At 39.9% G+C, this 14,267-nt stretch overlaps 1 protein-coding gene and 1 pseudogene across 5 annotated transcripts in view; both read left to right on the plus strand.

The window, feature by feature from the left end:
• Positions 1-14,267, plus strand: part of plekhf1 (pleckstrin homology domain containing, family F (with FYVE domain) member 1) — a 70,573-nt gene that overhangs the window by 15,986 nt on the left and 40,320 nt on the right. For all 5 annotated transcript variants that reach the window (XR_013576923.1, XR_013576924.1, XM_078544362.1 and 2 more), the window contains exons 7-12: positions 214-1,951; positions 3,833-3,919; positions 4,548-4,631; positions 4,754-4,837; positions 6,902-6,985; positions 8,543-8,626. Coding sequence is in view for 3 of the 5 variants with exons in the window: in XM_078544362.1 (XP_078400488.1) it covers positions 214-1,951; positions 3,833-3,919; positions 4,548-4,631; positions 4,754-4,837; positions 6,902-6,985; positions 8,543-8,626 (2,161 nt within the window). In the remaining 2 variants the exon portion in view is untranslated. The remainder of the gene's footprint in view (positions 1-213; positions 1,952-3,832; positions 3,920-4,547; positions 4,632-4,753; positions 4,838-6,901; positions 6,986-8,542; positions 8,627-14,267) is intronic.
• LOC144681425 (AT-rich interactive domain-containing protein 4A-like) lies at positions 8,842-13,875 on the plus strand (annotated as a pseudogene).

A 14,267-nucleotide genomic window follows, 5' to 3' on the forward strand; every position in this document is an offset into this window, starting at 1 on the left:
CATAGACCAAGAAAGATTAAATTTGTTTTCTGTGATTTGGATTGTACTTCTTTTCATTTTGTGTCTATTGTATTAATTTATCATATGCGTGACATCCAAAATTTGGTGACACGGGGGTATGTGTCAATTCTGTTCTCCACTGAGGAGCCCTGTTCATTATGATAGAAAATGGAGGCTTCACTGTGGCTCATTACTTTTCTTTTGTAATTACAGAAATCTCTGAAGCAGTGGCCACACATAAATTCACATTACTAGCGCAGATGGAGAGAATAAAGCCATACTTCGTATTTGATAACTCCAGACCATTGCTGCAGGAACATTTCACCAGTCTAGTCATTCTCAATGTCCGAGAAAGGAATAAAACTGAACATGAACTCCTGCAACACAGAGACTACACAGCGTGCGAGCATATAGATTTAAAACAGCTTCTTTCACCATCTGCACCTGAGGAAAAGCCACCACGAGTCACTCTAGTGCAAGGAGTGGCAGGTATAGGCAAAAGCGTTATGATGCAAAAGCTCACTCATAGTTGGGCCTGTGGAATGATTTATTCTGGATTTTATATACTGCTTTATTTCAATTTTCGGGAGTTAAACACAATCACGGAAAAAATTAGCCTGACCGAGCTTATTGTACATAGTTACCCTCATCTGAGAGCATTGTGCAATAAGATACTGGAATTTCCTAGCAGGATCCTATTTTTATTTGACGGATTGGATGAATTCAAATTGTCTCTTGAATTTAACAACCATTCAATTGTTGACCCATCCATTCCTCAACATATTAATCATTTGATTGTAAGTATCATAAAGGGAGACCTTGTTCATGAGGCAACTGTCCTTATTACATCCCGCCCAACCACAATCGATTTAGATAACAAAACATATTTTAATCGATGTGCTGAAATTTTAGGATTTTCTAAAAAGGAAATTGCTGCATACTTTTTGAAGTGCCTCAAGGATAAAAAAGTTGCTGACCATGTCTTTCGAACAGTGAAGAGCATTGATTCTTTGTTTGGACTTTGCTATGTTCCTGCATTTTGTGACATCCTGTGTTTCTACCTCCATAAATCCTTTCACTGTAAAGGCAAGTGGTCTCAGATCTCTTCCTTTCCCAGGACAATCACTGATTTGTTCCTCAGATTCACCAAATGTTTACTGGTCTGTAACAGTGATGAGGAAGATGACTCTGAGTCCTTCTGCATAGAAGATGATGAAGACAAAAATGAAATAATTAAATTAGCCCAACTTGCATGGGATGGAATCGTCAATAAAACAATAATTTTCTCAGCAAAAGACATTGAAAGGAACATTGCCCAAAATCCCCAGGACAAAAAATCCTTCTGGAAAAAAATTCTCACCAATGAGAGCTTGAAAATGATGCAATCCCACATTTGGCAATTTTTCCATCTGACACACCAGGAGTTTTTTGCAGCGCTTTATTGCATTTCTGCAAATGAACCTGGTGTGGATCATGTGCAAAGAGCCTTCAGTTCAAAGAGTAATGTATTTGAGATTGTACTGAGGTTCACTGCTGGCCTGGTCTCTCATAGCAACAGAAAACTTGTGAAGCAGTTGGTGCCTCAACACCAGGTTAAAGAAAGAGCAGTCTTTGATGCTATCAAAAATGTTGCTGCAGTTGAAGTTCCAAAAGAAGACACGCTAACTCCAGAAAATATTACAAAATATACAGTGCACAAAAGACAAAAACTAACAGCCTCGCATTGTCTCTATGAAGCGGCAAATGAAAATTTAACACAACTGGTTGCCTCCCAAACCAGTGATGTTGTAAATTTTTCTTACATTTCTTTGAATGTGACTGACTGCACTGCAATTGCAAACCTCCTTTCTTACCATACCACGATTGAAACATTGGAATTAGATGGATGTAAAGCTGGAGCTTCTGGTTTCCAAAGACTGGAGTCTGTTTTCTCAAAAGTCAAGACATTGAGGTATTAAAATTTGTTTTTTAGACATGAATTAGAAGCAACAAAATGCTCTGGAATGTTGGTGATTCAGCCACTGTGTCTTTTAAAGATAATCCTACTAAACTTTTATTAATGTAAATATTGTTACTATTCTATATCCCATCAACCAAACAGATGAGTCTTGCACCTTGCATTTAAATGATACTATAAATAATCTACACACATGGCTAAAGTAAATATTAAGGTTGCTTTTTGCCTTTCAAATTGAGTTGTTCTGCAATTGATCCATTTATATTGTGGCTAATATTTTCAAATCATTACTTAAAATTCATATATTTTATATTGAACTTTGTTAAAACAGCAAAAACACTGAACCTGAAAACATTAATATTTGATCACATATATTCATTTAATTTGTGATTAAACATAGCATTAGAGGGGAATGGTCCAACACACTTGCTAGCAGGCTACATGAACACCTTTAGTTTAAAATGCTTAGACAGTTGCTGTAGTTACTATGATCAGTTACTGAAAGTTGGGGTTTAGCCTAAGATATTTTCTCTGGCACAGTGGTGTTGGGCAAGATAGCACTGTCATCTCCGAGTCAGAAGGCTGTGGGTTAGATTTAAGCGTACATTTCAGGATGACACTCCACTGCAGTACTGACAGGTTGGTGCACTGTTGGAGGTGCTATCTTTTGGATGAGGTGCTAAACTAAGGCCTTATCTGCTCCCTCAGGTGGATGTAGAAGATCCATCGTACTATTCGAAGAAGAGCAGGGGAGTTCTCTGTGGTGTCCCTGCCAATTATTATCCTTCAGCCAACATTACTAAAAAAAAAATTGACTGATCGTTATCTCATTGTTGTTTGTAGGAGCTTGCTGTGTTCAAATTGGCTGTCACATTTTCTACATTATAACAGTGACTACACTTGAAAAGTACTTCATTGGCTATAATGCATTTGGGACATCCTGAAGTCATGAAAGCCACTTTATAAATGCAAATCTTTTAATATAATTTAAAGATAAATGCTAAATAAACTCTCGCAAAATATTTAAGGCCTGAAATTCTTTGGGGTTCTACCAGTCTCTATCTCTATATCTAGCAAGAGATCAGTGACGTGCCTAGGGAAATGACGATAACTGTTTAGCTCTACCCCAATTTCAGCCCATCTGTTGTTAAAACCCTCATCCATGCCTATGTCACCTCTAGATTTGACCACTCCAATGTTCTCCTAGCTAGCTTTCCATCCTCATCATTCATTGAACTTCAACTCAACAAAACTCTGCCACCTGTATCCTAACCTTACTCTCCCATCATATCTTTCCTCACTGACCTTCAGTGGCTCCTGATCCCCCAGTACCTCAAATTAATGTTCATCCCCCGTTTAAATCTCCCCATATTTTTACCCTTTCAAACTTCTCTAACTTCCCACAACTCTGCTTGAAAACTCTATTCTTCTACCTTTAGCTTTCTGAGCATTTCCCCACCCCTTCACCCCATGATTGGCAAAGGTGCCTTTCAGCTCCTGTGTTTTGGAGTTCTGTTCTTAAACCCCTTTGCCTGAACAGCCCTTTTTCTCCTAAAAAATCTTGCTTCCATAGCTCAGCCTTTGGTCAGCCCTCTAATATCTCCTCTTTTTGCTCATCATCGAGTTTTCCCTTATGCCTTCGTTAAGTGCTTTTGAATATTCTTCTATATTAAAGCTGCTATATAAATATAAGTTGTTGTTGCTAGGTGTGAGTAAGAGACAAGAAGAAAGAAATTCTGTTTAGTAAGTGAGAATATGCTAGCACAGCTTAAATTGAATGATTGTAGCTCAGTAAATGAATATTTAACTACTTTAAAAATACATTCTGCATTCACAAAGGCAGAGCTAACAAAAAGATGATTTTTTAACTTACAGTTTAGAAGGAAACATGCTGGAGGATGAAGGAGCAGAGATCATTGCGAATGCACTCAAAAATGAAACATGTAGAATAGAAACCTTAAGGTAAAATTCCCATGTCTGTTTCACTTTTGTACATCACATCATTAAAATGGCACAATAGTAAAATTAAAAAATGAACTACAAGGTTTGGTTAAATACAAAAATATAGACAAAAGATTGAAAATTGATTGGAAAAAAATATTTGTTGGGAGTTAAAATTCACAGCCCAAGAGTGACAAAGTTCATTATGAGCCCTTTCCTTCAACTGTTATCTCATAACAATGTGATCAGAGATTCATAACTTAAATGGCGGAGCGGGCTTGAAGGGCTGAATAACCTACTCCTGCTCCTATTTTCTATGTTTCCCGATTCTAGTGACAAGCAGTGTTATACATATAACAAACTATGAAATAAACTTTGTTTAATGCATAAAAATAACTGCTTTCTATTTGGTCTATATTGTAAGAACCTGTGTTTCATTTTTCTACTGCAGTAAATAATTCCCCATATGCCATCCAATGCTGATAACTAGACTAATCAGGAATACTTCCAAACCAATTATCATTAAATCAGATGCTATAATTGAGATGATGGAATATTGTGTTTGCACATAATATTTGGATATTGCCAACTTCAAGTCCAGACATATGGTACAAATGATACAGTGACTGAATGCCTGGAATCTTCACAGGTTGAAGCACAACTCCATAGGAGAGAAAGGAGCAGCCCAAATAGCTGAAGCATTGAAAACAAACAGCAGTCTGAAAACATTGGGGTATGTATTAAACCTGGCAAATTAGAATACTTGTCAAACTTTCAAGAAAAAAATGATTTCGCTACATGCCTGTCATGATGCATTTAGTTCTCTTACTTTAACTAAATCCTTGTTTTCACTAGATTAAGAGCAAACACTGTCCGTGCCAAAGGTGCCCATTCAATAGCTAAAGCTCTGGAGATCAACAGAACATTGCGAGTTTTCGGGTAAGTTTTTTTTCCATGTAAATTGTTTTTTTTATGTGCAGTACTTTGCTATTTATTGAACCTCGGGGTTGCACTATTTGCTTTGAAATCTCCATAATGGCTTTTCATATTGACCAGCAGGAACTCTATATTTGTTAAAGTGTTAACATTTAAATTTGTGAATTTTGTTATTTGGGTATTACGAAAACTAAGATAAAAGCAATAAACTTATGTCACCTGGCTGTAACGTGATACACAATTACATTATCAAGTAATTAATGAAAGAATTGTCCCTCACATTTCTTGATAAAAATACGGTCTGAAATCCTTTGGGAGATGTGCTGTGTCACCACCATTTCTTCAATACCTTGTAAGGGACATAACTTCCTGCAAAGCAAATGACAACCACTGATGGAACAATTGGCAGACTTCCCATAAGCTAGGAGTTCCCACTATACTACTCCAGTGTGACCCGGTGTATTGATGACAGCTGGTATGCAGAGGCATACTGGCCTCCATAAAGGTGATTATGGACCAGATTGGCTTCCTTGTCTATAAGACTATTGCCAGAGGTGCTGGGAAGTGGCATTGGGCAACCCTCTTTCCCAAAGGGCAAATCAGCACCAGAGTTCCTGCCAGGCATGGAGAGACTGAAACAGCCTTATACCTGACCAATGCAAATAAGATTCCTTTTGGCTCACCCTGCAAACTAGTTAAATAGGTGCCATTCGAGGAATTTTGGAGCCAATAAACTCCTCCACCCACCAAGGTGGTCAGGCAAAATCCAAGCTTACAACCTGCATTATTAGGTTTTGGTTGATTTGCATACCTGGCAGCTTTATGGGTCCAACGACTCATGACTCTGTATGGGATATGTATTCCAAGAGTTGACATTCTCATTTTGTTTTGATTCAAAGTTTGCTTAGATTTTTTTTTTTACAATTTATGTCAAAAAACATGCTAATCCTAAAGTGCTAAAATTGAAACTTTGGTATGATTTCAATGTAATAGAAAGTTATGTTTAAGTTTGATTGTTTTATCAGCCTTTTGGAACTGTGCTTTTTGTGAGAAATTTGGTATTCCTTCCCTCACCCACTTTGTCACACACTATCCCAGATAGAGATATGAACAAACTACCTGCTCCAGATTTCCATATAATATGATGATCTTTAGGAAATCTGCAAGAGCCAGGTTGGACAGTTATTTCTCTACCCTTTTCCTCCCCTCTTGTGGCCTTTACTTGACGGGGCCAACATGTCATGACAGGACTCGCCACGTGAGAGGATGCAAGCGTGAGCCTGCAGTCTACAAATTGATGGCACAACACATCGGTGCTCTAAAGCCTTGCACTATCATTCCTGAAAAGTTCAGCTTTCCTTTTTCTTCCCCTGTTTCTCCCCTCTCTTGAAGGCACAGCTTCCTTTTGCAGGATGTAAAATGTACATGGCTGTACTTCTTCATGCACAAGTCTAGATAGTAAGCACTAGCAGGCTTTTTAAACAAAAAAATATTGCAAGTGTACCTAAACCTGAAATAAAAGCAAAATACTGTGGATGCTGGAAATCTGAAACAAAAACAGAAAATGCTGGAAAAACTCAGCAGGTCTAACAGCATCTGTGGAGAGAAAAAAAAGAGTTAACATTTCGAGTCCATATGACTCTTCTTCAGGGCTCTGAAGGATAGTCATACGGATTTGAAACGTTAACTCTGTCCTTTTTTCTCTCCACAGATGCTGTTAGACCTGCTGAGTTTTTCCAGCATTTTCCATTTTTGTACCTGAACCTGATGCTGTCCATATCTGTAGGCTACGGAGCAGAAGTCACAGCATCAAAACCTAGAACGTTTGGCTCATTTTCATTTTCCCTCTTTCCGCTATGGGCACTGATCCAACCATAACACTCCATCACTGCCTAAAGTTAAATCAGCTAATTTAGCACAGGTTGAAGATTGAATCTGGGAGCTTAGTGATCTTTATGGCTTTGTTCCACACTTCTCACTGTGTTAATAAACGGAGTTATTTTGGAGCTAAGAGTGCAGTTTCCATTATAGAAGACCATTTAAATATATGTCTTTGTCCTACTTCAGCTTACAATTAAACAAGATCGGGGACGAAGGCGCAAAGTACATGGCACAAGCATTAAAAAAAAATCGCAGTTTGATTGAATTAAGGTAAGTGCTCAAATTTAAACTCACAGAAGAACATTTTCTCTAATCCCATCTCCTACCATGTACGTTTACTTTCATATTAGAACTTGAGTTTGATTCTACAAATAGATGCTAATTGGCTCTTGCATTAGCACTTGCCTGGCTGCTCATATGCTGAGCCTTGCTAATTTTTGCGATGAGCTTCAATTTTATTGGATAATATTTAATGGAGGTGGCAGGAGTCTCACCCGCCATTTAGACAACCAGCCCGAGGCCCATGCCGCCTCTTTTTGCCAAATTAAGTGCCAATCAGGCACTTAACTGGTCAGTGGTAGGCCTTCCCCAGGATCAAGGACCCCGGGCCAGAAGTCCCACCCACCGGGAGCTGCCGGCCAATCAGAGGCCAACGGTACTTCATTGTTCAGCAGCGCCACCAGGGGGGCAGTGACTGCTGATGGTACTACACTCACACAAGGCCTAAGATCGCCAAGGGATCTTAGCGTGAGTGATGGCGGGGTGGGGATCGCGGGGAAGGGAGCACGAAGGGTTGGCAGCAAGGACAGTGGGTGGCTCTCAGCATGCCCGCCCTTCCCGAAGCTGGGTCCCTTGGTCAGGCACTGAGTGCCTTTGAACGAGGGACCCTCCCAGAAGCCTTCTGCGTTAAAATCCTGGAACTCCCTTCCTTATAGCACCATGAGTGTATTTACACCACATGTACTGCAGCAGTTTAAGAAAGCAGCTCACCACCTCCTTCTCAAGGGCAATTAGGGATGGGCAATAATGCTGGCCCAGCCAGCGAAGCCCACATCCTGAGAAAGAGTAAACAAAAATCACTGTGTTAGGATCAAGGCGCACTTCCAAGCTAACTCATTCTTTCACAGGACCATAAGACCGTGGAGATCTTTACCATCTGTTCAGTATTTCCTTCCTCTTTCTATCTTCAGCTTTTTAAAATTCAAGTTTGTCATCAACTTCCTGATTTACCTCAACACTCCATTTCCTCTTTTCAACTTGGAAGTGGTGTGCACGATGGACTTAGCTTTTCAAATTGATCTCTCAATTTAGTTATTTATTTTTAATTTAATCTAATATGCAAGACAGATTTTATGACAGATGGCTGCTGCACTCACTCAATCCCACAGCTATTTTGTTTGGCAAATAACTGCTTTTATTGTCAACCTGTTAGTGAATAATATAGCCATGTATGTATTGATTACTCTGTTTAAAATTCAACTTAAGTATTTCTTTTCAACATGTTTTAGCGTTCCTTTATCTTGTGGTGTCCTGAGTGAAAAAGTTTAATTAAACAAGAGAGTTAATTACTAATTTAAGAACAAGTGCTATGTTTCAAGTTTTATTCTTTAATCTTGCCAAAACTATTAACGCTTTCATTTGCATTTTTAAAATCATTTTCCATTAAATAATGGAAGTAATTGTTCAGAATGGCTCCATTAAAACAAATGTGTTACATTGTTTTGTTATTCTGTGATTCAGATCCTTCATATTTAAAGGATTTCATTTTACATGTTACCTGTACCATGTGGGTTGCTGAATAATAAAATGGACATTACTTGTCTGTAGGCTTGGAGACAATGATATCACTGAAAAAGGGAGTGGTTACTTTAGAAGTGCTTTAGAAGTGAATGGCAAACTGGAAGAGTTGTGGTAAGAATTTTATTTTATTTGTTCATGTGTTAAAAAAAGTTGTTCATTTAGAATTTATTGGTAGAAGGCTGACTTTTTATTGGAAATTTGCATTTTTGAGCCACATTGGCTTGCCGATGCAACAAAGGTAGGCAGCGCTGTAAACAGTATAAATGGAAACATGAAATTACATAAGAAATATTAATAGTTTAAGTGAATGGGCAAAACTGTAACAAATGGATTTCGGTGTAGGCAAATGTAAGGTAATTTACTTTGGACCTAAAAAGGATAGAACAGGGTACTTTCTAAATCGTGAAAAGCTAGAAGCAGCGAATGTTCTAAGAGACTTGGTCGAGTGGGGTCCCCGTACACAGAATATTAAAATGTCAAGGACAGGTTCGGAAAATAATTAAAAAGACTTATGGGAGTGCTGGTCTTTATATCTAGAGGAGTAAATGCAAGGGGGTAGAGGTCATGCATCAGCTATATAAAGTCCTGGTTAGACCACACCTGAAGCATTGTGAGCAGTTCTGTGCACCACACCCTAGGAAGGAAATACAGTATTGGTCTTGGAGGGGGTGCAGTGGAGGTCCACCAGAATGATACCTGGACTCCAAGGCATTAAATTATGAGGAGAGATTACACAAACTAGGGTTGCATTCCCTGGAATTTAGAAAGTGAAAAGTGATTTGATTGAAATTTTCAAGATATTAAGGGGAACAGATAGGGAAGATTGGGAGAAACTATCTCCGTTAGTTAGGATAAAAACAATATACTGCGGATGCTGGAGATCTGAAATAAAACCAGAAGGTGCTGGAAAAACTCACCCCATCTGGCAGCATCTGTGGGGAGAGAAACAGAGTTAATGCTTCGAGTCCATTAATACTTTATACCAAAGATAAGTCATATTGGACTCAAAACGTTAACTTTGTTTCTCTCTCCACAGGTGCTGCCAGTCTGCTTTTATTTCTGTTAGTTAGGAGCCCAGATCTTCCGGTCTCCAGATCACCGGACCTAAGTTGTACTTGAGGACCCTGTGGAAATCCCGACGCGCTCATCTCCGTGGGAATTGCCTGCAAAGTTTGAACTTCTGACAGGCAATTTCTCCGCTCCCCAGGACCCTCCACGAATGTCTCGGACTCTGAGCTTGAATCTGAAACTTCGGACAGCTCCATGGGACTTATCTGAATAGTTACCCAGGAAATGTTAACCAGAAAATCTAATTCCTGGGTAATGACAGGACTGACACCCCAATCACTCACACTGACCACCACCCCGCACCCTTACCGACTCCCCACTTGACCTGACCTTGCTGGCCCCCCAACCTGACTACCCCTCCCAACCCAACCCGACTACCCCCTGCCACCCTACCTACCTGCCACCCTTGCCACTGCCATCCTTCCCACCTGCCACCCGTCCCACATGCCACCTGTCCCACCTGCCACCCTACCCACCTGTCACCCTATGCACTTAACCTCACCCACCTTACCCACTTACCCTACCACCCTATCCATTCACTTATTCATCCACTCACCCATACACCCATTCACTAATTTTCACACTGGACCTTTAAACTTACTATATGGCAGCTAGTACCGTAAAAAGGGGCTGTGTCTTGCCTTTCCCCCGATGTTACAGTGCTGCGATGGAGTTCTCCAATGGATGGTGTGCTCTCCATTTCTGCAGAAGCTGGGCTCGGAAGACCCAGCAAGAAATGCAGAGCAGCGTCCAGGCATGGAAAAGTTTGAACAGAGCAACAATTTGACAATGATTGCCGCTTCATAGATGATCTGGGCCAGGATGTCTAGGCCTAGGGGCTTAGTCAAAATATTAGATACAGACTCTTCAGAAGTGAAATTAGGAAACACTTCATGCAAAGCACAGTAGAAGTTTGGAACACTCTTCCACAAATGATAATTGATCCTTGATCAATTGTTAATTTTAAAACTGAGATTAATAGATTTTGTTAACTAAAGATATTAAACGATATGGAGCAAAGGCGGGTACATGGAGTAAGGTCGCACATCAGTCATGATTTCATTGAATGGCACAGCACAGGCTCAATGGGATAAATAGCTAACTCCTGTTCCTACATTCCTATTTTTAAAGCTAGTTGATTTCAGCTCTGAAATGTCAGTCCTGTGTATCTGTAGTTCTGTGTGGAAATAAATACTTGGATCTTGGCATTCCAATTCTGAACTCTGCTGCCTCTTACAATGTAAAAACTGTTTATAAGAAGTACTTTTTTGGCTTTGAGGAATACTGTCATACAGTTGATCCTTGCTTCAGGACCATTCACTACATGGAATCTATAGGAAAAGCAGTGGAGAAGGATGAAGAGAATAGGGCATGTGATCCAAAGAAAGCACCTAACACTTTAGATGATGGGAAAAGCGATAACACTGAAAATGCCAAAGAGGAAAAAGAACTGAGATCTCCGAGGGGTCGGAGGAGAAAAGCAAAAGCTGCCAAAAAAAGAAATCAAAGAATTAAAAAAAGAAAAGGTGAATGAGGAAATTAATGAAGAAAATAAAAAGGTTAAGAAGGACTCCAGGAAACAAGGGGAAGACACTGACACAAGACAACAGAAAAATGTGTCCGCACCCAAAAGCAGAGCAGAGAAGAATAAGAAAGAAGAGTCTAAAAAAGATTCTGAGGAAGAGGAGGAATGTGATAAAGACACGGCAGAGGACCATGAGGATAAACAAAAAAGGAAGAGAATGAAAATAAAGAGGACGAGGAAGAAGAAAAGGAGGAGGAGGATGATGATGAATTTGAATAATGCCCTTCTGGAACGAAGATTAAAGTAAAATATGGGCGTGGAAAGAATCAGAAAATCTATGAAGCCAATATTAGAAATTCTGAAATTGGTGATGGAGAGGTTGTCTATTTAGTATATTACTATGGTTGGAATACAAGGTATGACGAATGGGTAAAAGGTGATGGAATTCTCTGGCCTTCAGAAAGAGGTGCACCAAAAGGGAAACATAGAAGAAAATGAAAGAATAAACAAGATCATGAAAAGAAAGACAATGATAAATAAAATAAATCAAAACGTGGGGGCCCTAGTCTGAACCCTCCACAAACTGGAACTGCACATTTGCAATGTACTTTTATCCAAAACTCCAGGTGATGAGGCGAAAAGTGGAACCAGGAGTATGCAGAATAATACTTCTGATTCTTCACCCCTTCTCAATGGAGTGGAAGGTCTTCCTCGAAGGTGCACCAGGCAAAGCACCAAATGGGTCCACCAGTTCCTCAGATGAAAGTGGAGTAGAAATTTCAGCAGACAAATCTGTGAAGTTGTTTCTACAAAGACTTTAGATGAAGATAAACCTGAGGGGGAAAAGCTCAAAAGATAATTGAAGGCAAGAACCGAGAGAATTACCATGTGAGGATAATTTGAGAACCACATCTGTAAATCAAGATGTAGAAAGTATAGAACAAACTGATAATAACTAGAAAATGGTAACTCAAGCTGAAGGTATACGGAAAGAGATCGTAGGCAAGTCTGCAAAGGGCATAGGAAGGAGGAGTAGGACACGGGATTTGTCCCTGCTAATCACATAGTTAGTGAAAACAGAGAAGACAAGGAAAAATTGGAACGCTTAGAGGTCAAGAAGCTACCTGACCTCAGTTTTCCTGAAGAAAGCAGTTCCTGTAATAGTTACTGGCTTGTCAAATGAACTTACATATGATGATGAGAAGCCAGGACAAAGAAAACCTCCAGAGAAGTTAACACCTGATAAAAAATTACGGATAGAAAGCGAAGAAAAAATGGAAACTGTAAAAAGTGAAGGTATTGAGAAAATGGAGTACTTTGCAGACGATTGTGAAGAATCTAAAACTGTTGAAAGGTTAAAACTTGAAAATGGTGAAGCTGCTCCTTTAGAGATTGTGACAGATAGGTGTGTGAAGCAGGAATTGGAAGCTCCCTGTTTAGAACCCTGAAGAAGATATTTCATTGAAAAACTGATGAAGATATTATGCCTGCAATTGGACCTGAAGCTTTAGCTTACCATGAGGTAGATTTGAGATGACTTTGATGAAAAAGTGAAAAATAGCAGTGAAGATGTATATGCTGGATACTCTGGACCCAATTCTCCTGAATCAGTTATAGCTGTTGTGTCTGGTTCAGTGCAGCAGGTTTTGCCAATTGGTTCCGCAACACTGCTTCATCAGGATGAGCTTTGTAGCGTGAAAAGTGAAAGTGACATTGCTATTGAAGTGGACAGTGTTGCTGGAGAATCACGGGAAGGATTGAGAGTGAATCTGCCAATGGGTTTGATGCCAGTACAAGCTCAAACAGCAGCATCATAGTACAAGAGGCTGAGAACATGGAAAAAGGGCAGAAAAGAGTAAACGACAACAGCAATGGGACATTAGCGGAGAAACAAAAGCTTAGCCACAAACGGTCAAATGTGTCCAATAAGAATGAAAAGAATGGAACTGGCAATAGCAATGACAGTGAGGACCTTACAGTCACCGACAACTCCAATGAATGCACTCCAGTGAAGAGCTCAAATAAGTCCCAAGGACTTGGCAGGTCTCCTTCAAGGACTTCTCCGAACAGTAAAGATGGGGACAAGCATAAAGAAAAAGATGGAAGCAATGGCACATCACCCAGGATCCAAACAGCTCCAGCTTACTGACCTGAACAACCTGACAAGTGCTGAATGAATAGCCTTCCTACAAGACAGAACCCAGGAGATCAGAAAATATTACATGTTTTGAAATCTGAAGTAGCATCCATAGAGAGGAGGAGAAAATGATTAAAAAAGAAAGAGAAGTTACATCTGCAGCTCCAGGCAAATCTTCTGCTTCTTCAGAAACTGAAATGAGTGCTACTTCCTCTTCACCAGCCCAAAATAGTGTGGCAGTAGAGTACAGGTGATAAACACCCCTGCAAACTTCACTCTCCCTTTCCACAGCAGCTGCTGCCATGACACAAGTGCTATAAACTCTGGAAGATTAGTATAGGAAGCATTCAGCTGATTAGACTTGTGCATTACCAGTTGAGATTCAAGTAAATATTTCCTCCTCCACCTGGTTTACTTCTAGTTCCTTTAGCGCTGCAAGGCACAGAGTTGAATTTACTTTGGGAATGCGACATGGTTCAGCAGTGACTACTGCCCACTTTATTACACGAGATGTATAAAATTATGAGGGGCCTGGATAGAATGGGTGGGAAGGGCCTATTTACTTTAGCAGAGAGGTCAGTGACTAGGGGGCATAGATTTGTGGAATGATTAGAGGGGAGATCAAGAAAGATTTTTATCACCCAAAGAGTTGTGGGGGTCTAGAATTCGCTGCCTGAAAAGGTAGTAGAGGCAGAAACGCTCAATGCATTTACAAGGTGTCTGGTTGTGGACCTGCAGAGCTAGGGACCAAATGCTGGAAAGTGGGATTAGGCTGGGTGCTCAGTTTCCAGCCAGCACACACACAATGGGCCAAGTGGCCTCTTTCTCTGCCGTAAACTTTCTATGATTCTATGACCAACAAGAAGATGCATTTCTCCTTTGAAATACAGCAGTTAAAATAGCATAATAATTAAACTAGCTGACATATTTTATAAGCCTCCCTGGCCTTTGATTGCAGTGAGTCAGAGGAAATTGTATATCTTTTAGCTGTGACTGTTGCAATAGTCTGAAAGATGTCACAG

This window comes from Cetorhinus maximus, chromosome 6 (assembly GCF_964194155.1).
Source record: "Cetorhinus maximus chromosome 6, sCetMax3.hap1.1, whole genome shotgun sequence".
NCBI lineage: Eukaryota > Metazoa > Chordata > Chondrichthyes > Lamniformes > Cetorhinidae > Cetorhinus > Cetorhinus maximus.